The 27,904-nt window shown below is 36.6% G+C and overlaps 2 protein-coding genes across 6 annotated transcripts in view; both read left to right on the forward strand.

The window, feature by feature from the left end:
• LOC112593126 (histidine-rich glycoprotein-like) overlaps positions 1–1,043 on the forward strand; it is a 2,983-nt gene extending 1,940 nt beyond the window's left edge. The window contains exon 4 of one of the 2 annotated variants that reach the window (XM_025337429.1): positions 1–1,043. This exon is cut by the window's left edge and continues 1 nt beyond it. In XM_025337429.1, coding sequence (XP_025193214.1) covers positions 1–324 — 324 coding nt within the window. In that variant the 3' untranslated portion in view covers positions 325–1,043. The other variant, XM_025337428.1, reaches the window with a different exon arrangement.
• Positions 1–27,285, forward strand: part of LOC112593125 (transducin-like enhancer protein 4) — a 40,604-nt gene extending 13,319 nt beyond the window's left edge. The window contains exons 2-20 of one of the 4 annotated variants that reach the window (XM_025337422.1): positions 1,942–2,039; positions 3,900–3,963; positions 4,827–4,871; positions 6,901–6,963; positions 7,097–7,171; positions 10,704–10,733; positions 11,103–11,322; positions 12,763–12,788; positions 23,246–23,347; positions 23,524–23,577; positions 24,169–24,260; positions 24,455–24,624; positions 24,716–24,855; positions 24,962–25,032; positions 25,582–25,831; positions 25,991–26,170; positions 26,336–26,551; positions 26,695–26,922; positions 27,023–27,285. In XM_025337422.1, the coding sequence (XP_025193207.1) occupies positions 1,942–2,039; positions 3,900–3,963; positions 4,827–4,871; positions 6,901–6,963; positions 7,097–7,171; positions 10,704–10,733; positions 11,103–11,322; positions 12,763–12,788; positions 23,246–23,347; positions 23,524–23,577; positions 24,169–24,260; positions 24,455–24,624; positions 24,716–24,855; positions 24,962–25,032; positions 25,582–25,831; positions 25,991–26,170; positions 26,336–26,551; positions 26,695–26,922; positions 27,023–27,130 (2,232 nt within the window). In that variant the 3' untranslated portion in view covers positions 27,131–27,285. Of the gene's footprint in view, positions 1–1,941; positions 2,040–2,448; positions 2,513–3,899; positions 3,964–4,826; positions 4,872–6,900; positions 6,964–7,096; positions 7,172–10,703; positions 10,734–11,102; positions 11,323–12,762; positions 12,789–23,245; positions 23,348–23,523; positions 23,578–24,168; positions 24,261–24,454; positions 24,625–24,715; positions 24,856–24,961; positions 25,033–25,581; positions 25,832–25,990; positions 26,171–26,335; positions 26,552–26,694; positions 26,923–27,022 lie in introns of all 4 variants that reach the window. The other 3 variants (XM_025337423.1, XM_025337425.1, XM_025337424.1) reach the window with 3 other exon arrangements.
• Positions 27,286–27,904: the final 619 nt, after the last annotated feature.

Below are 27,904 nucleotides of genomic sequence, written 5' to 3' on the forward strand. Positions count from 1 at the left end.
CACAAACATCACCACGGCGGAGACTTCGGACACGGACACCACCACGGCGGCAAGTTCGGACACGGACACGAACACCACGGAAGCGCCGAGCACGCGCATCACCACGGCGGCGAGTTCGGACACGGACACCACCACGGCGGCAAATTCGGCCACGGACACCACCATCACGGTAGCGCCGATCACAAGCACCACCACGGCGGCAAGTTCGGTCACGGACACAAGCACGGCGGTAGCGCCGAACACGCTCACCAACATCACGGCAAGGCCGCTCACGGTCACCACCACGCCGGTCACTCCAAACATCACCATAAGCACACCGTCTAAACACGTCGTCGTCGTCCGACGGAGACGACCGCGATCGCCAGTCGTACCATACCGCCGCATAAACGACCCCGCAGGGACGGAAGTGACGAAGTCGGCACTCGTCTCCAACTCCTGCTCCCATCTTCCGCCCCGCTGCATTTGGTATTGACTATATGAATACGGTTAAGGTTATCGGGTTCTTCGATTACTTGTTTCCAAAGTTTCCAGCTCCTCCGACTACTCGTCTTGTATTTCCAGTCTCTCCATAACTCCCTTCTCGTGCGCTTCATTCGCTTCTCTACACGATTTAAGCCTCTCTATTTCGTCGGCGGCGTCAAATGTTTCCGGCGGTTGTCAATTGTTTTATTGCCACCGCCGCCGCCAGTGTTGTTGTTGGTTGGCGTTACTGACACTCCATACTAATTTCGGTATTCCTAAATACAGTAATGTATGAACTGTTGTTACTACTTGTATAACTTATATTATATATTTGTTCTGTGATAATTTTAAGTACTCATTTGTAATGATTTATTTTTATTACTACTTATCGTTGTAATCGGGTCTTTTTGTACGTATACATATACATATATATATATACATATTAGTACTATTCTATAATAATATGTTATTTCAGTTTAGGATAGACTAATCAAAATTGGCGGTGTAGCTTCCGGTTTCTTACTGTTATATTATATAAACATTGTATTTTATCGTATAGGTACATATTTACGTATACAATATTGTAATGTTTTATTATTGTTATACTTATGTCAAGTTGTTTTGTTATATTAAAATGTTATTATTGGTTATATGAATTGTTGTTATTCTTGTCAACTGCTGTGAATCTGAGCTCGCGCTTGTTCGATACTCGTTTACTATAACACTAAATTCACTCTCTACTATATCTATACGTCTATTTACTGTAGCAACATAATAATAATAATAATAATAATAACATTATATTATATTGTAATACGCGCCCAATTATCGTGTTTTTATCACGTGACGACGAAAAAAAAACAATGTATAATATATAGCATATATATGTACAAAAACGTGTTTATCCGTATCATTGTACATAAACGCTCGCGCATTTCACCGTCGTCATTACAGTAATACTATATACCTAATATATATATATATATATATATTCATAAACCACCACAGTTAGTCATAAAAACAAAGCTTTTATATAACTACAACGGCAAATACTTATATATATATATAATGCATAACGCGCGAAAGACTAAATAGTGTTTATCTTTTTACGTACCACATGTATACCCCGTTGATATATAGTACAACGCTACACTAACCCAATGGATAACACTACGTGGGGTTATTGGACCGTTTAGCCTTGTATTATTGCTGCACATTTTCGTCTGTAATTTCCGTGTCGAATAATGATTTTCTACGTTTTTTTCCCCTTCGGGCTCCCCTGAGTGTGTATAATATACGCTGCACGCACGTACACTCCCAATTGCATCTTATGAAATCCAACATAATATAATACATTGTTATCTACACATGCGCGCCCTGCGCAGCTATACCTATATATATATCCCGCACCACCAATGTATTTGGATCGCATAATAACAAAATGACTAACATAGATTTGTTTTTTTTCATTATCTACAGGGCCCACCACAGCCGGGGCAGCCGTTCAAGTTTACTATTGGTGAATCATGCGACCGAATCAAGGAAGAATTCAATTTTCTTCAAGCTCAGTACCACACGTAAGTGTTTTGAATACAAGCTCCACATTCATACAGATCTATATGATATATAACAAGAACAATATTCTTACAGTACAAAACATTTATAATAATATCGAGGAAATTTTTAAAACAAAATTAAAATTTAGGTTCACGTTTATAATATTAGGTACCTTTATTGTATCTGCCCCGAAAAAAATATTATTACTTTTATGTACCTATACTTTCTACATATGTTGTATCGTATGGGTATATAAGTACAATATAATATCGTCATTATTGTTTGGATATTAATTCGTCAATTATTGGGGGATGGGAATGACCGATATTCGGTGTATAATATATATTTCCAACGGTGTGCCCACGACGTATATACCTACGGATAATCGAGTTGCACACGTATATGTATCACGTACGGTTTGGTTTTCAGCCTGAAAATGGAATGCGAAAAATTGGCCAGCGAGAAAATCGAAATACAAAGGCATTACGTAATGGTGAGTGAGCGTGAAGGTCCCGGACAATTAATTATGTAGCATGAACAACCGCTGTACGCAATGCTTAAGAGCCATTGATATTGTCGTCGGCATTAACAACAACGACAACAACTACCCCTTAATGCCTGTGAAGTCCCTCGAAATGTTCTTGCCATCACGGCCTTATCATATGTATACATTAGGTACCCACCTACTACATAATGCCATAATATTAAACAATTCATTTCTTTTTTACCTCTCATTTTTTAATATTTGTTATCATCATCTTATTTGTATATATATGTGTGTGTGTATGTGTGTATGTGTGTGTGTGTGTGTACATGGGTTGATCTGTTCGAAATAGCTATTCTAATTTGTCTAAAAAAAGTTTTTGTATTCGAAATATTTTAAACACAAAAATTTTACAAGAAAGTTAAATATTTAGTCATTGCGGTTTCTTAGATTTTTGTATTTTAATTCATAACCAGGGAAAAAATACTTTTATAAAATATATAAAATACATTGATACATAAATATCGAATTTAAATAGTCTTTCATTAATAATACTGTGGCTTACTAGTGAGAAGTTTCTTTTATCTAAATTTTAATGCAAATGATTGTTACTAATTATTCCATTTTCAATGTTCATACGTACAATTTTTCTTTAGAAGAATATAATATCTTGCTTCTAACTGAAATTAAAAATAAATATTGTTACTAAAAATCTAAAAAAAATACTACAGTAAAAAAATAGTGAAAACTAGATCATTTTTACAATTATGATATAATTACTTGAATTACTTTTAACTTCTTGTATAAATAAATATATAAAATTGATTTTAAAATCATTTAAATAGATTGCTAATATTATAAATGCATAGTTATTTTTTAAGCGGTGTTATTTTGTATTTTTTTATTTAAACATATAAAAATAGTAATAATAATACTGACGATACGCCTACATAACATATTATTAAGGCGATTAGTATGTAATAATTAAAACATTAGACGCGCCGTACTCTATGTATACGTAATGCACTCAGCCGATATCGTGAACTAACGAATCATACCCTTGTTATATACGTGTGTCGTGTTTTACGATAGGTATTATAATATTTTAATAACATAATTTAGTCAATAAAAATCACTGTAGAAGTAGACGAGGTATTTGGGTTAAAATAAATATTTGTGCGATTATAATCATAAAGGGTGCAGACGATAAAAGTATATTATATAAAGAAAGAATGAAATGTTTTTGGACGATAAATTCGATATTTACATCCGAATATCCCTTATATTTGTTTTGTCTGTATTGTTTAATTTTTGTTTTTTTTTTTTTTTACATTATACTAACATTGCTTGTTTATTTTTTGGGTTTGTTTTTGTTTATCCCTCACCATCAAAACAGTACCAAAATGGAAGTCGAAAAAATCGTCCAAGAAAAAACCGAAATGCAAAGGCATTACGTGATGGTGAGTACAGGTCACACATAAATAGTGTTTACCAGAGCATATATAATTGTATAGCTTTCGGCTATGGCTTTTGCATGCATAATATTGTCATCGTTGTTGTTGCACGAAAATATAATTTTTTTATTATAATACATAAATGTTATTTAAAACGTGGACGTAAGTAGACAGAAATAACGCATTTGTCCACTCGATATATCGTTAAATCAGGATATAATTACTGGAAGGGTTAAGTAAACTTAACTTACCTTTGCGTAATTGAAAACTTACTTTCGTTTAAATTATTCGAAACATATTTAGCTTTGAAGAGCAATGTGTTTATTAGGTATTTGTGTATACCAAATGTTTCATTCTTGAGCAAATAATTCGACGACTTCTAAGAATTCAAGTAATTTATAAATGTTTAATTAAGATAATATTGTATGTTAAACGCTACACATTTCTTTACTGTATAAAATATTATTTTTTATACACTTCCATTTTAAAAATCGTTGACCATATTGTATATAATAATAAAATATATATAAAAACGTACATATTTTATTTATTACACTGAAAATTCAATTATTTGGATATTTTTTTTTATTTACATTTTGTTGTTTTCTATTGATGGAATACGCGTCTCGAAATACTCTCAACAATTTCTATTACTCTCTTATAAAAACACGTGTTGACATACTATTATTTTTTTACTAAAGAATAAAAACGATTATTTTCGTCGTCACAAAGCTTGTCTTTCGATTGGTTTAACGGTGTTTCGAGAGACTATGTCGCGTTTCCGCGATAAACGTCAATTGATTGTTGATACATATGTCGTCAAGTGTATCTGTAGTATTCTAATCAAATTATTTTTTGTGTATTTACAGTACTACGAGATGTCCTACGGCCTCAACGTGGAAATGCACAAACAGGCAAGTTTTTAATTATAATCCTTTTTTTATTATTTTTTTTTTTTTTGTCTTTTTATCTCGTATCGTGTATAATAACATCGAGAAATCTCAAACATTTCACCACCCCATTCTAGCCCACGACTCCGTGTTTTTTTTTTTTAATCCCGTTACGACTGTAGTGCAAATTTCTGGCAAAGGGTCGTTAAAACCGTCATCCCACCGAATTAATATTTCGTTTTGTACAAAACGCCGAGGGAGAAATATGGCAAAGGACATACGTGGGGGAGAAGAGAGTTGTTTGTTATGTATATATATTATATATATACACTGCAGCAGTAAGGGAGCGGAGGATTTCTCTCTTATTTTTTCACTCTACCCCTGCTGCCATCCGCTGTAAATTCATTTCGGCGAAGTAATCGCCCGGACTGTTTTCCACCCTAGTACTTTTTATTTTCAACACAACGTAATCTTCCCAACCCCTCCGGTTTTTTTAACGAGTCTCCGATTAACTCAGTCGCCCTCGAAATATCGCAGCGCGCTCCCATATAATAATAACAATAAGTGCCCCGGAGGTATATTTCCCGTCGTCGAAATAAATTTTCAGATTCCGCCACAGTGGTTGGTCGGAGGGGGCGGAAAAGAAGTAGAAGAAGAATGAGAGGCAGAGAGGAGAGAGATTGCTCAACGCGACAACGACTGTTACACCAGTGGTGTGCAATTAATCGTAGTAGTATTTGGCTGCTAAACATAACAAATAATTCTTAAAGAATAACTACTGTTATTACAACCATTGCTATACTAATACACTATTATATGGTTTTTGAGCGATCATAAATTTATCGTGACAGTGATGTTGTTATGCATATTTCAGTGTGCGTATAATAACATAGGTACTAAGTATATTTACGTATTTATATCGATCTGTCGTAGTATATGTATACAGTAAAGCTGCAGTATGTATCAAAATAAGTATTATATTGCGTATATATACGCTACTGAAGTGTTTGAGATACACGTACTTAAAGCGTCGCCTTTTGACGTGGCCGACCGACGTGGGTTTTTGCTGAAAGTATATATACGTGTATACGTATATACGATGTTTAGTGGATATACGGTACGGTGTGTACTTTCCGAGTAGCTGCAATAGGAAAGTTGAAGTCAAAAAAGTAGAAAAGAAATAAGTAGAGGGATGACGATGAGATTCGAGGGGAAAAAGGGAGCAAAAGTGCGATAAAGAAGAGAAAAGTAAAAAAAAGAAAAAGAAAAAGAAAAGTATATATATAAAGCCCTTCTAACAAAAGGAGAACGCAGACCGGGAAACGGCTTATTTATATAACCAGGGTCGGGTTTTTCCTCCCTCATAGCTAGTAAAACTCAGAGAGTTGGCACATATTACAAGGGTCGTTTGCGCGTTCTGCGTGCTGTGGTAGGGTGGTGTTGGCGGTGGCTACCCCGCACCACTCGTGTCGAGTGGCAAAGCCCGAAGGAAAACATTATACCCGCGAAACACTCGAGCCTTGACGGTTTCCCGTTCTCCTCTATCCGACCCGACTCGTTTGGAATCGCCACCGCCACTGTATACAAGACCATGTACCGGTGGCGGTGGTGACGAACGACGAGGGTGGCGGCAAAAAGAGGGTAGCTCGCTCACGTAATACCGGAGGGCGATAACACGAAACCGTTTCACCCCGGCAACGACGCCACTGCAGTATAGCAATCAATATATATATATAGGTATAAGCTGTTATTCCACGGCATTTATAATATATATTACATAAACGGGCTGTTTGTCGTTGTAGCCGTCCCCTTCAAACACACTCATATACATTGGAAATAAAAACGGTCAACCCTCTCCAGTCACCCGTCACTGACTGCACTGACTAACTCTAATTAATTTCCTGCGCGTAATGTCGTTAGCGACGTGTTGCTGCGACGCGTTCTAACTCCCGGAGATAGAGGAAGTAACCTCATTACATTATACATATATATATGTGTGTATGTGCACAAAATATTAATGCCCAACGATAATATTAATTTTTATTTTGTTTAGACGGAAATTGCGAAGCGTTTAAACGCCATCATCGCACAGATAATGCCTTTTCTCTCGCAAGAGGTGAGTGATTTCGTGAAATCCATTGATTTTTTTTTTCTAATAAATATGTTCAGTTATTAGTGTGACATATCACATCATAAATACCCAGTACCCACATAGCATAATAATGTATTTGTATTGTGTATTGTTGCAGCACCAACAGCAAGTAGCCACGGCTGTAGAAAGAGCGAAACAAGTGACCATGACCGAACTCAACGCTATCATAGGGGTAAGATATTATATAATATAAATTATATAATAAAAGAGTATAATGAATGTATACGATATTTCGTGTAATAGCAATCGTTTTCACGTGTATAGCGTCGTAAATCGAATGAAGGTGATGTGGGATTGAGGGAGAGGAGAAACACTGACGTTTCGAATTTTTTTTTCCCCATCGCTCTCGATAATAATATTGTACTCGCGTCGCGTCGTCCCAGAAGCAATTAAACGAAGCATCCTGCGGCAGCAGCAGCAATAGTTGTTAGTTTTTAGGTAAACGTATACCACGCGCACAGTGGGGTCGTCTCGAGCAATAGCGGTGACGACGACATCTACGATGGTGGCGGGGATCGTAAGGATCGTCAGGCCAAAACCCAGTTGGCCAGTCCGGTCACGTCCGCGTCGGATGTTCAGGACGTGGCGGCGGCGTTGGCGGTAACGCGCGTTGAATATTGTATGAACCTATTTCGGAGGCGCGTCGCGAATAAAACGTCGTCGTCTACATGGACATATGGGGTAGTGGTATTAAGGGGTGGCGTGATACGGAGGTGAAGGCGCTAGATAGTCGCTGCTATATATATTTTATATATACTATATTGGAAGGAAGGAGGCGGCGTGCGCGTGTAACGAGCTCGGGTTCGATATGGTCGTTCCAAACTACGTGAGTCTGTCAATTTCACCCTTCTCCCGTCGCCGCTATCAGCTATATGATTTCGTGGTTATAATACACTATTATTATTATATCGCGACGCCCCGAGTTGGTATTATTTTTTCACTGTTATTATTGTTTGTCGTTTGATTCGTTCCGGTTTACCACTATTCCGCCGAGATGGGCGTAATTAATCTCGAGGAAAAAAAAATAATAAATCGTATACCTAATAATAATAAAAATAGATTCAGCCTCGAGCCCAATTCACACATTTCTGAAACAACGGCGGCGTATCATTACACGCGAGAATGTTCCCGAGACGATTTAGTCGCGGTGGCGTAGATCATAATGATCGTGTTTACTCTACCTGGTGTGTACGCGTAAGCATAGTGGGATATGGGAAGAGAAAGAGGTCGAATGAGTTAGAAGGAGACGAAGGGCGAGAGATAGAAAGATATTTTCGATTAATGTTTTCCACGCGTCACGTCTGCCAGAGAGAGAGAGGCGAACCTCTCAACGTTTAATAATGACGGCGGCTCCGAGTATACAACGGGGTCGGTCGTGGGCTGGTGGCGGCGGTTATGAACGACGCGACTACGGCGGCGGCCCTTCTGTCGACGGAGAGAAGCTTCCGCTAATTGCGCTCTCCTCGCTATGTCCTCGCCACGCCCGCCGCACAACCGTAGTACACTACAAATGTTCCGGACGTGCGGTTTTTCTCAACGCACTTCGTTAGTCGGCAGCCGGTAATTATTATCGCCGTCTCGCCCTCCACCCCTAAAGTCTTCCCCTACAAACACCTATATATATATATATATATATATATATATTCAGCTTCCGGTCCCGTTTTCTTATGTATATACATAATGTATACGCATTTATACTTTCGCGCGTGGCCTGTCCCGAAGAGGGTTGTGAAAGTTTTACCGCACACCATTATTGTAATGTATACAGCTATTGCAGCTACTCGTTCGCTGTACAACAAATAATTGTTGTTGTTCGCCGCCCCGACGATGGAAAAAAATAAATATACATTTTACAGTTATTAAAAACAGTGTAGATACTTTTTTTTTTTATTTATTTTAGTATACAATGTATATTAAAACTTATATACGATATGACGCCTCTTAGTTTTATTATTAAATTGATGACATGGCGTACATACAAATCCTTCAAGGTTATAACTAAAATAGTTATAAGACCACACATTCTTAAGTACTTTTATTGCCGCGTTTAAAAACAGCATTAATATAATGATTAATAGACTTAAAAAATGTACCTCTATTTAAAAAAAAAAATAAATATATTTGTTATATGTGTACACTAATAGCCATTGGTATTATATTTTTATCAAGACTTTTGGACTTCTGTGACATTTTGGATTATAACTATACCCTTAATTCTTCAATTTTCAAATATTAAATTTTGTCGAACACGACTTCACAGTCGTACGATCTGTGTGCTGTAAACACATTAAGCAGAATGTTGATTTTTTTATGCCGTTTATTGAGAGTGTTTATTATAATTGTATTACCCTATAATACGTGTAAATTCTTTGCAGAATATTTATATACACGTATAAATGCTCGCGCTACTAACACTTGTATTGATTCGCAAAGTTATCGTCTTGAGTGCGCGTGCAACCCATGCGTGTACAAAAGAGCTTATTCAAATATAACACAACGATTTTAACACTGTTGTACAAATATTAATATACAAGGTACATGACATTTTTTTTTGTGACATCGATTTAATCATTATACTGTGTGTATATATATATATATATAACATGTATTAAACGTTTATACTAGGCTTAAATAGCTTTCCAGCGCTAGGAATGCCTTAAAAAAAAAATAAAAATAAAAAAAAAAACGTATATATTATGATATATTCTGCAATTTTTCAAAGAATTCTTATCTACATATAACGCTACAATAGGGTGCTTATTTATAAATTTGTTATTTATTTACATTGTTTTACTTACTTTATACATTTTTACATTTCTTGTGGTATTCAGAAAGTTTTTTTTATCTATATAAACTCTAGTTGTTTATTACTTAATAGTGTATAGTAATTGTAATTGCCGGGAACAACACTAAGTTTTTAATCTCCCACGTACTCAGTCATTTAAATAATAATTATGAAAAAAAAAACCTATCTTGATTTCTTTTTTATTTCTTTGCTGTATACAGTGCTGACGTAAAAAAAAATTCGTTCACACAGTCAAATCCATTGTTGTTCGGTTTCTGCAGTCGTCGCCGCTGCGCTGTCGTTGTTATTTCTCGCGTCCGTCAAAAGACTTCCGTTGTGTATATATCGACGGGACGACGTAGGGTGGTGGGAAAGGTTTTCTGTTTCCGCACTCGAAAAGAAAACCCCCTCGGTGTTAATGCTACTTGAGCGGTTTTTTTTCGAGTGTTTGAACAAAGCGGTTTGTTTGGGGAATATATACGCCGCCTCCACCATTATAATATATATGGTCGAAACAGCTTTAGGGTAGAGTGATAAAGGCGTCTATACTGCCGTTTTGTCAAAACAACTATTGCTGCATATATAAAAGTCCATTAATGATGTATTTGAATGCAAAGTCGTAGAGTATTTTTTTTTTATTTCCTCGTGATAATTACTTACAATAAATAAACGGGTATGGGTTTGTTTGAATATGACAAGACCATGAAAAAAAAAAACGCTAAACCCCAAAATTCAATAAAATGTTATCAACTTTAAAATATATACAAGGATTCTTTTTATATTATATTTATTCGTTATTTATAGTGATTAGTAGACACGTTAGAGAATGGGGATATCGTATACCTATCTGTTTAAAAAATTATTTATTCTATATAGGCCCAAAACGTTTATTACATGTCGTTTTTATTTTTTTTTTTAGCAACAACGTCCAGATCTGCCCAGGTTATTGGTAAGAATCAAAATCAGTTTTTAAAAATATTACAAATTATAGTATACAAAGCCACATAATATTAGCTATGTATATATATTTATATATATATATATGTATATTATCGTGACAAAACCTTTCGCGTAAAATATGCGTGTGTATATACATGTTGATTTATAATTATAACTTTTCAAAATAGGTATACTGTCCTCTCATATAGTCTTTTTCTTCTTCATCCCTTGAATGAACGTTTTGATGGTCTACACGTTATCTACCCGTATTATTGACTTCCAATACAAATGCCCGCTTTTAATTTCCTCCCATAACAACTATCTCTAATACACACGCGGCCATTTAAGTATATATGTTGGATATCCGTTTCTGTTTCAGCAACAAATGCACGCGCAGCAGTTACCGCACGCTGGCCACGCGCCGCCCATACCAATGATGCCTCATCCTGGACTTCCGGGACCACCAGTAACCGCGTCCGCTAGCCTGCTAGGTCTGGCTGGTGCTGCCGGTTCTGCGTCTCATCCGCTGTCCATGTTAGGTGCTAAACCGACTGATATGCATAGAGGTGCCGATCCTGATAAGCCTTCGTCCGCCATCGGTAAGTGATCATCTATTATTATCACTACATTTGTCGCCGTCATCCACTTTGAACCATATATAGTTCATCACTAGTGCAGTTTATAATATTTTATCACAGCGTCCTATTCGTGACTTTGTGTACAGTCATAATGAAATTCAATAAATATCAACAACTATATATATATAATATATAGTGTATATATATATAGTGTACTTATAAATATATATATTATATATATTTATAAGTACACTATATACCTACACTGCAAATGATCCCGTTTGATGGGGAAGCGTTTTTTTTTTTTTTTTTAAATGACCGTGCTGCAGTTTGAAGTGTTAATATGCTAATGTATACCCAAGTGCTCGAGACTAATATTCGTTGTCGTCGTCAAAAGGATATGGCGTGAGTGTATACGAATAGAGTGCACTCGCTAGTTTTGAGAGGGGGTAGGAAAGCATTGGGTTGTAGAGTTGTAGACTTTATTATACAGATGAGTGAGATAGGGGGTGCTATACGCCCGTATTCGGTACACTGTTCTCTCGAGTGGCCTATATACTGTGAAAAAGGGTTTTTATAATTTCCGCAGAATCCCTTTACCCCGCCGCCGAACAACTCTTCGCCGTTTGCGTTGTAGTCGTATACACACACACGCACACGATGATTCTCCTGGTATGATGTAAATATATATACCACTTGAAATAAAGTTACTTGGCGGTATATACATGCATTATATATGTATTATGTACATTGAGATTGGTTGGACCATTGTTGTACGCGCGTATCCCTCTTTTTTTTCTTTTTTTATTTCCGAGCCACTTACCCATAATCGACGGCGGCGGGCCGTGTCCCCGTCGAGCAATATAAACGCCACGCACACGTATACATATATTACATGAATATTATATTATATTCGTGTACGGGGTCGCCGCGTGTGTGCAATAAATTGGCCGTTGTCTAACGTGCGCGGGGTCATGTTTACGGCTGCGCGTTTTAGGAAAATGAAAACACAAATTTTCTGTATCGAACGCGTAAGAGCGCAATTTTTTTCTCTTTTACGTCGTCGTTTTCAGGTCAAGGGCGCATTTCTTTCACACATGTTTCACCCGAATTCGACATTATTATAATAAAAATTCCCGATTTGACACGATTTAATATGTATACAGTTACGCATTGTTATCGATCGGCTGGAACATTGTTGTAATTTTCTCTCGCCGTCTCCCTTTCCAAATCACAAACACATCATTATATTATATATTGTTTCGATATAATATATATTATCTTTTTTTTCTACACATTTGTCGTTTCTTTCTATATACCTTAAATAGTACAACGTATAGTTATATTTTAAGTTCCAATCCCGCCCGCTTCTCGTATCAAACAACTAAATCGTTTTAGTTATGTCATATAATTTATCTATTATAATATTGCATTGTTAATTTTTTTTTTTTATGATTACAGGACTGAGTTCAGCTGAAGAAAGACACGTGAGTATATATAATAATATATAAGTGATTAGGAGTTTATATATTAGTAATAAATTTACAGTGCGTAGTATATGTAATATCGATCGTTATTTGTACTGAAAATTATATTACACGAGCATATACATACGTTTATAGCTAATAATATGTATAAATACGCATTATTCACGTTGTTGTTGTTGTTGTTGTACTAAAATGAGTGAGGTTTTCGCGTGTAATCCACTGGTTTCGCCGTTGTCGCCGCCACATTCACTATATAGCCACTTTCCAGGGATAAATCTTTGAGCCGCCAACCATAACAAATTTCTCATTCAGGCAACAGCGTCAGCAGAAAGGGGGTTAAAATTAAATTAATGCACCCAGGATAGCACTTAATGAAGGGACGCCTTGTTACTCCGGTTGCCGCCGTCTCCGGTCGCTCGTCCTCGATCCCCTCGTAGTAGTTTCCCCGCGCCATCAAACAAACAGCTATAGCAGTGTATAATGTAGGGTCGTCTACCCTCCAACATACCCTTACCACCGTTGCAGAATAAGGGTTGGCTGCCGCCTCGCGTGTGTAATATCGAAACGAACCTCATCCATATGTATATGTCATCTGGTCGCACTCCCCACGAATTTAAATGCGTGTCAAATTCGATAGGGATCGGTCCCGCTTTTACCCTCTATTTCCTCTCACAAAAGAACCGACCGCCGCTGCTGCTACATCCCGTATTATTATTATAATTATTCCTTTGCCGCACCCCCGTGGCCCATTTTTTGACGCGGCCGCCCGTGATTTTCAACAGTTATTAATTTCTCGACATATATACTTATATATTATTTACACCCGTTTATACAAAATATAATACGTGCGGCGTTTATTTATATTATTTTCCTCTTGTCCGTCTGCTCTGGTTTGTCGTAATTCGTCGGATGTATTATTATACCCGTTATCGTAACTCAATACGGGACTACAGTCGAAGGGTTCGTCAAACCATATATTATATAGTTTCCGATTACACACGCGAACCGCACAAGCATTTTTATCGTGGCCCACAGGTACTTACTGCAAATACTCGAGCAAATCCATTCATATTAGACCACAGTATAAAATGACTGTAAAGTCGATGACTGGCCTATAAATTGCGAGATTTATTTATATTATATTATATTCCTGTAACGTATCGAATACTATAAAGTAAAAAAAAAAAAAAAAACGCCGAAAGCGAATATATTATGTGTATAGTTATTGAATGGCGGGTATACTACTATACAATATATAATAACGTCGTTGTCAAATCGTGTATTTATTTGTGTAGAAAACTTGGAAGATGAAAAATAAAAATAAAAAAAAACGGAAAAGAGAAAATCCGTGGAAATCCCCCGTAATCGAGGATTAGTTTTTTTTCCGCTCGAGATATTTCTTCTTGCCAACAATCCGTTTCGTCTTGGACGGACGGCCCTTTTTCGACGACTACTACTACAACAACGACGACGATCCCCCGTAGGGATGGAAAACGTGGAAAAATCGAGGTTATTTCTTTTTCCTTTCTTTTCTTTTTTTCCTCTTGTTATATATATATATATATATGAATCCTCGATTGGTAGAGCGGTGTAACAAGAGGGTAAACTCGTTTAAAGGCGTAACGATAAAGTAGGGAGGAAGAGCTGTGCAGCCGATGCGGTAACGTTATTTTCCGGTCCGTTTCATCAACCAGTCGGCTCTTTCTAGGGAATAACCCCGCAGGCTTTATGTGATGTGTGCGAGAGTGTATATGTATACTGTATACACGTACATAAAATACCCTCGCGTATAGTTGTGCCGACGGATGGGGTGGAAAAAAAAATCAAATAATGGTATAAAACAAGACTTCGAAGAAACGGATTACGAGGTCGACATAGTAATAAAAAAATATAAAAATCCCTCAAGACTGTTTTTTTCCGTGCTACTGATGTTTTTATGCGTGCGCTCGTACACGGAGATGAACGGAGAAAAACGTTAAATTTCAACTAACTCTAATCGTTTGAAATTGTAATGTGATCGACATTATATACGTTTGTATGTACATATTGTGTATATATAATGTGTTAGTGACGTTTCAATCAAGAATAAGTCATTTGAATATTATGACTTTACACACACACATATATATATATATTTATATATATACGTATGTATAAACGATAAACAATAACACTCTTATAAACAGCTTTCGTACATTATTCGTGCAGTCATATCGCATACTGACTGAGTGCGTCGTAAAACCCTTCCTTTACCAACTTCATTAGACCGTGGTTTTCTCAAAACCATTTTCACGATTTCGTTATATTAACATCCTCTCGCTTATGATTGCCAAGTTTAATGAAATATTTCGATAGCCTTTAACCTTGGCTGACCACAATAAAAAAAAGCCATCATAGCTCGTCGACACACGTTATTATTATTATTATTACGGTTACAATAAATCGTTTGTTTTATAGAGAACAGCAACTAATATTTGATTTTTTTCTCATTTAGTAATTACGTAAGTTGTCGCTTAATTTCGGTTAAACTACCCGTTGTACGATAAGTATTTCTTTTTAACCTACAACACGATTTACATTTTGTCTCTTAATTCCTCATTTCGACGAGTATAATAATTGTATGGGTTATATGCTATTATTTATAAATATGATAAATTATGCTGTTATTTAAATACTTTGAAATTATTTTGTTGACTTTTGTAAAGATTACACCGCATAAAATTCGTTGCATGTTATCTAATTAAATTTCCATGTATTACATATTATGTAGATCAAAACATTTCGTTTTATTTCCAATTGTTACTATAGCGCTGTACAAAATGTATTACTATTATTAATTATACATAGGTTATACAACAGCATCACTTCATTAAATTGAGCGTATAATTGCATATCATTATTAATGTTTTTTCCTCCACAATGAAATATTCAATAAACATAATTTTAAAACAAATATACGTGTGTATTTTAAATCATTCTATTTTCTTGTCTATTTTAATTTGCGGAATTTTATAAAAAAAAAAAAAAAAAATGCGTTATTGAAAATATTATTCGGAATACAGTAATGAAAAAAAAACCAAAGACTGAAGTTGCAACATACATAAATTTTTTCATCACATCATTAATATCATATATTTTATTATTATGGATTTTATACATAGAAGTGACAGGTTGCAATACACACACGACAAACGCATATACCTATAGATAATAGCCAGTAGATGTATATTATAAATTCTAATAGCACATACACCACGGCTGTGGTTTATTCGGTTTTCGATGCATCTGGTCGTTTGGGGAGATGATGACGCGTTTGCGTACCGGATTTACTGGTATATCCAGGGCGTATAATAATAATAATAATAATAATGAATATAGGGGTTGCGATTAACTCGACTGATCTGATAAACCCCATTGCTCATTGTATATGCGATTTATATAAAATATTTGCTTCTTATAAATTTACAATGTAGAATAAATATTTGAATAGTATTTTTTTTCTCCGGTATAATATACTTTATCATGTTAAAATAAATATTCCTAGTACTTAGGTATCTTGTGGCGCGCAAACATTGTACACGTCATTTACACAATATACGAAAAACATAAATATTAAATAACATTAATGTCTCATGTCTTAGACGGATATAGGTAGCGAAAAGTATAATTTTTATCGCGGTCGGTATCGTTATAATTAATAATGGATTGGTGGTGGCAGGAGTTCAAAGGGGCTCGGCGTGTTATAATTATTGTAATCGGAACCATTAACACAAGGGCGAAAAGGGTTAATTTCAGAGACGCAGCGACTAATCTCCACGGTATTACTATAGGGGATACCATTTTCCGCCACCAACCCTATACTTGCGTTCATTCCACCATCATCATCTCTACACCCGTAGCTGAATCGATAAACCGCAACCGACCGTATATATATATATATATATGTATATGTATGTATACACATCTTATACCATCACAACGTACGAGAGAGAAATTGAGTTTTCCGAAAACAACAACTATATTATTGCGTGTTGGGTGTTCAGTGTATATATCGCGTTATCCCTTTGCCGCCATAAACCAACGCGCGTGTGTGTATAACGACGTGAGCGTGAATGTTTTATTAAGACACGTGCTCGCCCCGGAGTATCAGTATCGTAGAAAATCGCCAATCTCACACCTGACGATCCATATCGTTTGATTGAAATCATATAATGTGATTTGATTATAACAGTGACAATTATTATGACAAAATAAATAAGTACATCAACGACATTACGAATTTTGGTCCGGCTTTAAGCATCCCACCCGCCCCAGCTGTAGTCAAGGTTCGCTTCATTGTAATGGCCGTTAAATTACTCGCCAAAATACAATAGGTATTACATTATTTATATAATTATATACATATATATATTTTATCATAATGTTATGTTATTATACTAATAAGAACCAAGAAGACGTAAACCAGGCTTATGGACGGGATACAGCGTATCACAAAGTTGCTGACATATATCTATTTACCTTGTCTTGACGATAATGTTAAAATAGACATTCGCTGGCGTGAACGTATACCGTTCGATATTACATATTATTCATTGTGTATATTATCATAATATAATATTACTCGTGTGTAGTAATATACTAATATAGGACATGGATATACTCATTTACAAATCACGCATAAATGGCGCCGTAACAAAGACAGTGCGTATTTATGTATATATATGATTGTTTATAATGTCAACACTATACGCGAGTGGTGGTCGCGTTAAATTAAAATTATTTTCGCGCGTTTACGTTTATTATTTATTTATTTATTTATTTTTTTGTACACAAGCACGTATAATTTATTCGCATTTGCCCGTCGACGAACGATTTCAAAACGAATTTTTTTTTACTTTTTACAACGTTTATAATATGTATATTGTCTCTCGATTATACGGTCATTGTTTGCCCGCAATTACTATAAATTCGTTGGTAGAGGTAGGGTTACGTCGGACGACGGCGTGACAAAGTGTACCGAGGTATTAGCTTTTAATTTTTTTTCTTGTTTATCCGTCAAAAACAATTAACTATTCATCAAAAAAAAGAAAACGATTTAACATGTTAATTCAAAAATTATTATCGTTATTATCCTTTAGCGCCTTATTTTCTTTCGATTATTTTAAAATGTTATCCTTTCTCTCCCAGCTCGCTCACCATAAACAATTTTCTCAAGTCACCTCTCATAATATAGCCTTAGTCGTATACATATTTTATCTGCACAAATAAATATCTAACATCGATAAATTATTAAAAGTACTAAAAGCCAAAAGATAGTATGCCGCTTTACCTACCGTATACAGTGTACGTATAATATTATGTATGTAATGACACGACATATAAGTATACTATGACTAAGACACGGATTTATCCAACACGCGTAACATGTTTATAGGCAGTACAGACTCGCCGTGACTGCTGACTATAGCATATACAGAGTGATTCTGATTCAATTATACTATACTCACCCCTCTATTTTATATCCTTTAGTAATGTATTTATTTAAACTAATTCATGGTGTGTTATATATGCTTAAGGATAAGATTTTCAATTATTTAGATTTTTTATATATCTTTCGAATTGTATACCCTGGTGATACAAACTTTTTTCGAATTAAAACCGCCTTTTTTGCTTTATTTGTTTGCTAATTAAATATTTCTTTTTAAATAGTTTTATACGTCCAAATCAAAATTTGATCGTAGTTATTTCTGAGTTATTAAAATATACATGTATAATATACAATCATTACATATTATAATATGTTTAACTACTTAGGATAATAATCCTTTAATACCAATTTCTTATTTATTACCTACTATAATTATTTTCAATCACCATAGCACCCATATTATCTTTCAAACCTATTTAATATAAACTATAATAGTTATCAATTTATCATGAATCTGTTGCCTTTTATACATATCACATACATTTTAATAACATTCGAAGTTCAATTTATATAGTATATTGAAAAATTTATTATAAAGTTATTTGTTTTATAACACACAATAAAAAAGAAAAAATTGTGATTCTCATTCAAAAAAAAAAAAAAAAACGAAGTTTGTTTCAACACAAAATACTATTTTTACTTTTTAACGGTAAAAGTATAAAAAAATCTAAGAAGATATTTAAAAGCATATATAGTCCTTTAGTATACCTACTTAAAATCGCAAAAGTTTTTTTAACGAATTAAACAGATGATGTTGGATTTATTTGGTAACCACTCCGTGTATAATATACATCATGTATAGTCATTGCGCGCCACTATATTATACGTTTGTAATCGGGTGCTGACTGCTGACGGTCGACTTCTCTGTGCGTAACAAGTAAAACCGAATAAATAGCGTTGTTGTGCTGTCGTCAGATCGTTTGATGTTTAATTAAACGTTTATTGTAGGTACCTATACTATTAAAACCAATACAACGACACGATAGACAAGTGGAATCGGAAACCCGTCGCGGTCGTCGTCGGCGGCAGCGTTAGCGTTTGGCATAATGTATATTATAAACTATCGCGTGTGAATTAATTATACAAAACGCCGCACGTCGTCCTGTTCGCTGCCACTCGCGCATATTAACACACACGCACACACACACACTTTACGTTAAATTACATTTACAATACACAAAGATTCACGTTGACGTTTCGTGAATATATTAGTGTTAAACAACGCACATAATTATTAAAGTCTTGAACGGGAATTGCGTTTTGATAAAATACTTTTTTCGTTTATATTCATTGATTTATATTGTATACGATTTGTTGTTAATTATTTCAAATTTAGCGACATGTAGTATTAGAAACGCTCCCCTCGCAGGATGAATAAACAATAATATTATCGTACGTCGTTTACATGGACAAAAGCTGATCGGGTTGTCGTATCTGCCCCTTCCGTCACGTATACTACCCTCATCCCTTATTTATATAATATGTTCGGGTCATTATATACGTCGTGCGAACGTACGTCCTTTATTATTACGGTTGAAGAAACGTCATCACAATCCCCTCGGTTTTATTTCGGGCGGAAAAAAAATCACCGCCTGTAAAGATCTTAACGAGTCGGGTCAATTGATAAATTCGGCTTTTTCCTCCAACGAGGGGGCCGAGCGGAATTTTGCGGTCGTGTCTGCTGAATAGTATAAACCCGCGTTGTTCCTCTCACTCATTCTATCTCGTTTTTATTGTTATCGCGCTCAAACCTTTTCCGAAAATGACGTCTTTTTTTCGCCCTCTCTTTGCTTTATTATTACTATTATTATTATTATTATTATTATTATTATTATGGAACACGACGACAACAATGAAGGTATATATAAACCGAGAGGGAAAGAGACCATGATATCATCTGTCAGACTACCGTGCGTGTGTATGCGAGTCTTACGCAGAAGAGCGGGTGATGAATAGGAAGCGGAGAAAAAGCGGAGGAGATCGTTATCAAAACAGCAGTCGCGCGAAGAGACGCCGTGGTGGTACGGTGGGAGACGTGATTGGATTCCAGAGGGGCGTGTTATTAATCCCCGGGCGAAATACGCGAAAATCCCAGCCGGCGAATTCATCACGTGGCTGTGGCTGTAGCGTCTGCGGGACGAGGGGGTTTTTGTTGCCTATATTCCGCCCTCACGGCTTGTCCTTACCCTCGGGTGCGTATATATATGTATACAACGTGAAATAACACACACACACACCCACACACCATTTGAAGCAATATAGCTCCACGTGCAATAGCGGCAAAACTCCCCTTGTTTTCAGTCTCTGGCACTCTGTCATTGTCCGTCTCTCTTTCCCTCTCTTCAGCCCGCAAAAACTCTTCTGCTGCCGACGACGACGACGTGAGCCGATTACAAGTTTGCAAATGAATGAATCAAAGCCGCCGCCTTAACCCCACACTTGCGTGTGTATACTTGTGTGTGTGTGTGTGTATTTATATATACGGGTAGTGTACGCGAGATGCTGTGCAAGTTTACCCGCCGTCTAGACGGGTGGGAGCGAGGAGGCGCGTTACACACGGCCGATTAGTTCTCGATGAAGTTTAAACCGAGAACGGCATCACCACCACCGCCGTTGTCGTCGACGACAACTTCGTAGAGCGCGCATCTTCTTCCGCCCACATTTTATCTCGTTTTCACTCGTGAGTATTCGGTAAAAGCTTTCTTGTCCGCCCCGCCACCATGCTTCTTCTTCCGCTCACAGTCAATTGTCTCGGAAGTTATATTACACACTGCACCGCCGCCGGATGCCATTCCTGCTGCGGTGGCGGTCTGCTCGCTTCGCAGCCGCAAGAAAACATCGACGGTGTATCTACCCTATACCACTACATACCTCCTATCGCCTCCGAATCTTCACATTTTCATTACAATATATACCTACACAAAAAAATAATTTTTTTGACGCCTTTATACCGTATTGATTATGATTCATATCACACGCACATGACGTGTTATTCACTAATTCACTATATATGCATATGTTTTTCGTATTTTAAAGTTCCCAAAAAATGTTCTTATTCTGTTATTACGTCTACGTATATCGTGTACATAATATCAAAAACATTGATTGATTTTTTTTTTTAAATAATACATTTTGTTAACACCACCGTCACTGCTTTACATTTAATCGTTAACCCAAATTCATTATAATCATCTATTACGTATTATTTATTTGGCGATCAATTACTTAAATATCGTGTGTAAGTTTTGAAATTCAATATTGCAGTCTATATAGATACTATATATAAGTATTATTATAGTGATAAACATAAACATGGATACTTTTCAATTAAAATTAAATTTTCATTAACGCTCTGCGTCATTAACGTCATGAGCATAAACAGCCCAAGTTATTCGTAAAACTATATTCATAGTTGAAATTTGTTAAAACACGGTGAACTTTCGCTCGCTTAATTGACCGTGATGAAGAATATCTAGAGAGTTAAGTAAGTGTTATATATTTATATTCACAATAAAGGTAGGTAGCAATAATGTCGTTTAAAACTTGTTCGTCGTTGTCGTCGTATTTCTACTTATAATATATAATATGTATATGCATTATAAAACGCTTTTTTTTTTGTCAAGAAAATACGTTATTTTGTAGTGCCGCGACGCGCCGCTTTATCAAACAAAAAAATATAAAAAAAAAAAAATTAAAGCCTCCCTTCGTTAAAAGGCGGACCGAATATTCCAAGATGTTTTCACGATTGATTTTGTTATTACCGTGGGTTTTGTGTTCGTTAAAAACGAATTTCGATGGATTGTATGAGATAAGCAAAAAAGACCCCTTAAATAGAATCCATCGCGAGTCCCGGAGAACCGAAAACGGGGTCGCCACGAATTCATCACGCGCTTATATAACACCTATATATATATATAAATTATACTATAATATATATATATATGTATAAGACTCGATTAAGGGCGGCGAACCGCCATAAAATGTTTCAATTTAACGAAATTTATTCAACACAGTCGGTCGTCGTTGCGCTGCAGGACGCGCCTCTATATAAATTAACTATCGTGTCGTATTCTCGTCGGGATTCGGGCGCGGGCAAAAGCAATTAACACCACACCCGGCAATTGGCCTTCTAGCGCCCCCGGGGAATTGACTCTATTTTTTTCGCCGACGCGAGAGGTTTATTTTATTTCAACCCCTCGCCCCCGCCGCGCGTAGTCGTCGACATCGTCAAAGTCGTATATATTATATACATCGTACATATATACACGCATTATACGCATGTACACTGTACGGGTATATAAACTACCCACCACCACCTCTTCGCTCGTCCGTTTATGGCTCCCGGGAATTGGATTAACTATCTTGTACGTGTGAGGGCGCGGGATGGGGGGGGGAGATGTTTTTATTGGGTCCTTAGGGTACGCGGACGTTCGCGTGCGCGTGTCTGTGCGTGTGAGTATACCGCGGGGGGTCTGGGGCGAAAAACGACCAACGCCACATGTTTTTTCTCAGTCTTTTTTTTTTATGACACACGTTATTTATTTCCCGCCGTCTCCCTCCCGGCTCTTTTTTCCTCGTATTCACTTCGACAAATGTTATATTCCCCCCAACGATACATCCACGTACACTACCAACACGCATTCCTGCAACCCTCGACCCATACGACGAAAGAAAAAAAAACCACATAATATATATATATATTCGAGATCCATTCAAATATTTGGTTACTAGGTTTTTTTTTTTAACGACCGGCCGAAATCACACGCTGCTTCATGTATAAAGAGAGGACGAGAAATAGATATAGGTTTGTGTGTGTGTATATGATATACCCACGTAAGATATACACATACCTACCTACCATATACCTATGACGAGTACAACAACAATATAAATATTTGGTTAACTTTTTTTTTTATTATTATTATTATTATTATTATTCTTATGGTTTTTTTTCGTTTTATTTACACAGAGGAGTTCTATATCACCTGCGGAAAGGGAGAAATTTCGCGTCAGGAGCTCACCGGATATTGAACCGCACAAAAAAGTAAAAAAAGAAGAAAAAGATTGTCACGTAAGTTCTACTTTTATAACCTACGTATACACCGATTCGCTGCACGATATAACATTTCGCTAAACTTCTTCTGCCATTAAACTTTTATACTTCGTTTACTCATCCCACGCCATCCTCCTGAACTTATTATTAAATCGTTTTTCATTGTATTTATTTCTTTTTTTTATCGTTTACAGGCGAGCGATGGTGAAAAAAGCGATCAAGACTTGGTAGTCGATGATGCCAGTGAGGTATGTTATATATAATATAATTTTCTCCTTGTCCCGTTAAAAAATATACGCTCCAAGTCATAAGCTCTTTTTATACTTTGATACTGAAAGAATACAAAATGTACTTAACGAAACCTTATCTTAGCTTTATAAACGTTTAGAGCAAACGTTTGTACGTAAAACAACTTTTTAAAACCTATAAACGTTCGAAAACTGTATATACATGTCTTTTATAAACTTATGATATCTGCTGCGGTATATTATATCAAATACTATACCTACATCATAATCTATATTAATATGATTTGATTTTTTTTCCGATTAGTATCACTTGAATTATAATTTGTTGTATTTTATATTTGTATTACATAAAAAAAAAATCCGTTTCATATTATTGTATATTATGTATTTTTGCGTAGGTACCTACTACATTATATTTTACTTAACTATGTGTAAACGAGCAATAGTTAATATAATAATACGGCGGGCTTAAAAATATATGTATACAAAAAATAATGCTTGCCGTGTATAATAGGATAACGAAACCTCGTAATAATAGCCGAACAATGTCGCTGCAGGTATTAACATAATGTATAATATTCCGTTTCACAGGACCCCGTCTCACCGCTTAATGGTACAGCCTCGCCAAGAGAAAATGGAATTGACAAGTTACAACCCAAAAAGGAACACATCGGACCACACAGGTATAATTTACATTTGAATGTTTTTTATAATATTATTGTAATCGTTGCCTATACTCATTATTAAAATATATATATTATTCTATGTATGTGTATAGATAATGTGTATGATTTATATTGTTATATTTATTTCAACGATGGATGCATTACTTATACGCTCACTCATTTATTTATGATTTATTTTGCGTTTATTATAGCCCGCGGAGCGGTACTTCGTCTAATGCTAGCACTCCATCCACCAAAAAGATGGAAGACAAACCCAGCACGCCGATATCTAAGTCGATCACACCGACAAGTGGTGGCAGCGGTTGTAGCGGAGCCGCCGGTTCCTCAATGAAACCCATGGGGGTCAAAGGACCTTCGCTAGGTAATAAGAGAAACCGCAAATGCGATTCGATTAAACGCCGAATTGTAAATTATGTTTCATTTGATCAACTTGCATTTTCCTCGTCTTGCAGCGCAATACCCGCATTACCTGGCTGGCGGTGCAAATCCGCACGATCTTCAAGCGGCTGCAGCTGCTGCAGGCGCTTACGGCGCTCTCCACAACAACTTGCCGCCATCGGCCGCATTAAACAGTTACCCCAGGCCGGCATTGGTGAGTAGCATTATTGACGACAACAAAGATTCATCAATACACGTGCATGGAGTGTGTTATATGCACTCGAATATAATAACAATACTTAATCGACGATGTTTTGCAGGTCGGTTACGATCCTCACGGACAAATGAGAGCACCCCTAGGACCTGGGCTGGGAATTCCCGGTGGAAAACCGTAAGTGAACTCGATATAATTAATATTTGTAACGCGGCACTATATGCGTGATGCGTCTGACTGAGGGTCGTCAAACACTTAATTTCGATAAATATATCAATCAAATTATAAACGTCTGCTGTAGACTAATAATTGTTTTTATTAAAAAGTTTTATTTTTGTTGGACACACTCATGTAAATGGGTGCGTAGACCTAATTGACGAGATATGCGAAATAAGCTGTTAAGCCTCCAAAAACCAATTGAACTCTCTGTGGTTCCCTCTGAAAAAAATTTGTAACTTTTCATAAAAACAAATATCTGTTGATTAAAGTTGGTCGCCATTTTTACCTCCATAAACATTTTCAACTCGCATCCATCTAGTTTTGAACTATTCGTTAAAAAATAAATAAAAAATGTATTCATATTGAATTATTTGAGAAAAAAAGAGCTTTCGAGAAAATGTACATAAATTACCCTTTCTCGTAGTTGTGAAATATGCGGTGGCATAACCCATGCGTTTGAGAACGATCAATGTTAATATTAACGATTTTTTTTCTTTTCTTCTCAAGGGCGTATTCGTTTCACGTGAGCGCCGAAGGTCAAATGCAACCGGTGCCCTTTCCGCCCGATGCACTGATGGGTCCCGGTATCCCGAGACACGCCCGTCAGATCAACACTCTCGGGCACGGCGAAGTCGTGTGTGCTGTGACCATCAGCAACCCCACCAAGTACGTTTATACCGGCGGCAAAGGCTGCGTAAAGGTGTGGGACATCAGTCAACCCGGGTCCAAGTCGCCCGTATCTCAACTAGACTGTTTGGTACGTATATGATAATAATATTTACAAACACACAGCAATAGAACGTATTTTTGATCGGGAGAGGGGAATGACCCCCCCCCCCTATAGTGTGGCAAAATATCAACTGCTTAAATGCCCCTATAACGCATACTGATAACAAAATTATTGTTTCGATTGCAGCAACGTGATAACTACATAAGATCTGTAAAACTATTGCCGGACGGCCGGACGCTCATCGTAGGCGGAGAAGCCAGTAATTTGAGCATATGGGATTTGGCTTCGCCCACGCCGAGAATAAAAGCCGAGCTCACCTCCAGTGCCCCGGCGTGCTACGCGCTGGCCATCAGTCCGGACTCCAAGGTACGCACGGAACAAATTTAAAAATTACCTAATAACAATCGCGGTTTGCCGTTCTCTCGCCGACCGGCGGGGCGCGGCGCCGACGAACGAGATTTTTCGCGTTACGGGGCCGACCTATAATGATCTATAATTTTTAATTTTTTTTTTCCCCTCGTCTCTTCGCAGGTGTGCTTCAGCTGTTGTTCGGACGGCAACATAGCCGTGTGGGACTTGCACAATCAGACGTTGGTGAGACAGTTCCAAGGGCACACGGACGGAGCGTCGTGCATAGACATCTCTTCGGACGGTTCGAAACTCTGGACCGGCGGTCTGGACAACACCGTCCGCTCTTGGGACCTGAGAGAAGGCCGACAACTACAGCAACACGACTTCTCGTCGCAAGTACGTCTCTCGCACGACACCCCGTGGGGGGGGGGGAGCGGTCGTCTTCGCGACCGTTTTTTTTTTATGCTACTTTTACAAACTTTACCCGAGTTGACAAGTCTTAACGCCCGCCATCCTTTTTTTTTTTGTTTACCGTACAGATATTCTCGCTGGGATACTGTCCGACCGGCGAATGGTTGGCAGTCGGCATGGAGAACTCCAACGTCGAAGTGTTACACGCTCTCAAACCGGACAAGTACCAATTGCATCTGCACGAGTCGTGCGTGCTGTCGTTGCGCTTTGCGACGTGTGGTAAATGGTTCGTGTCGACGGGCAAAGACAATTTGCTGAACGCGTGGCGCACACCGTATGGCGCGTCCATATTCCAAGTGAGCGACACTTCCGTTTCTTAGAAAATCCTCTTCTCTTTTATTTTTTCTTCTTATTATTGTTTTTACTCATGCGTTTGTTCTCCCGTTGCTTTTACAGTCTAAAGAATCTTCTTCGGTGTTGAGCTGTGACATATCGGCCGACGACAAGTACATCGTCACCGGTTCCGGAGATAAGAAAGCAACTGTTTACGAAGTTATTTACTAGTAAATACTACAAAATGAGAATTTCATCGTTTCGGTGTTCATTAGGTGTAGAAGAAAAACTCCGGGTGTTTATCTAGCGTTTATTGAACATTTTTTTGTGATAATTATTTCCAATCTAATATTATGACTATTGTGACTTAGTCTGTAAACATTAATTTACAAGTAGCGTATTATATGAATATATATAAATACAAAACAAAACAGAATCTGTTAATTAAAATTTTTTACTATCGAAATGTATGTAATTATAAACATTATTAATTAATATTTGAGATCAAGTGTTTAATATGTATGACATCTGTCTTGAAACTGATACTCGTGGTTATCTATGCTTTAATCAAAGTTTCATTGTTTTTTTCATAAATTAATACTTTGATATTTAAAACGATCACTATGAATACCAGCATTGTTGACAGTTTTTGACTTAAACTATTTTGTGAATAATATAAAATAATAAAATACTATTATTATGATGTCCCCATGTAAGTTCCCACAATAAAGATCTTTCGAATACATAAATATTTTTTATCATTATTATTATTATTATTATTATTATTATTACATTTTAAGTATTGTATTTACTTTATTATTTTCTTAAGTGTTAACTTTGTTCTTTTCTATTTTGTACAAAATAGTAGTTAGAAAAATTACCTTATAAGTTTTTGTTAATTTTTTTTTTCACTAGGATCTAATAGGTAAATCAATACGATGTGGTATCTCTAGACATCTTTTGTACCTAAATAAATAGAGAACCCTTTGAAAAAAAAATTAAAAT

Source organism: Melanaphis sacchari, unplaced genomic scaffold (assembly GCF_002803265.2).
Source record: "Melanaphis sacchari strain LSU unplaced genomic scaffold, SCAv2.0 Contig1_pilon_pilon, whole genome shotgun sequence".
NCBI classification, from domain to species: domain Eukaryota; kingdom Metazoa; phylum Arthropoda; class Insecta; order Hemiptera; family Aphididae; genus Melanaphis; species Melanaphis sacchari.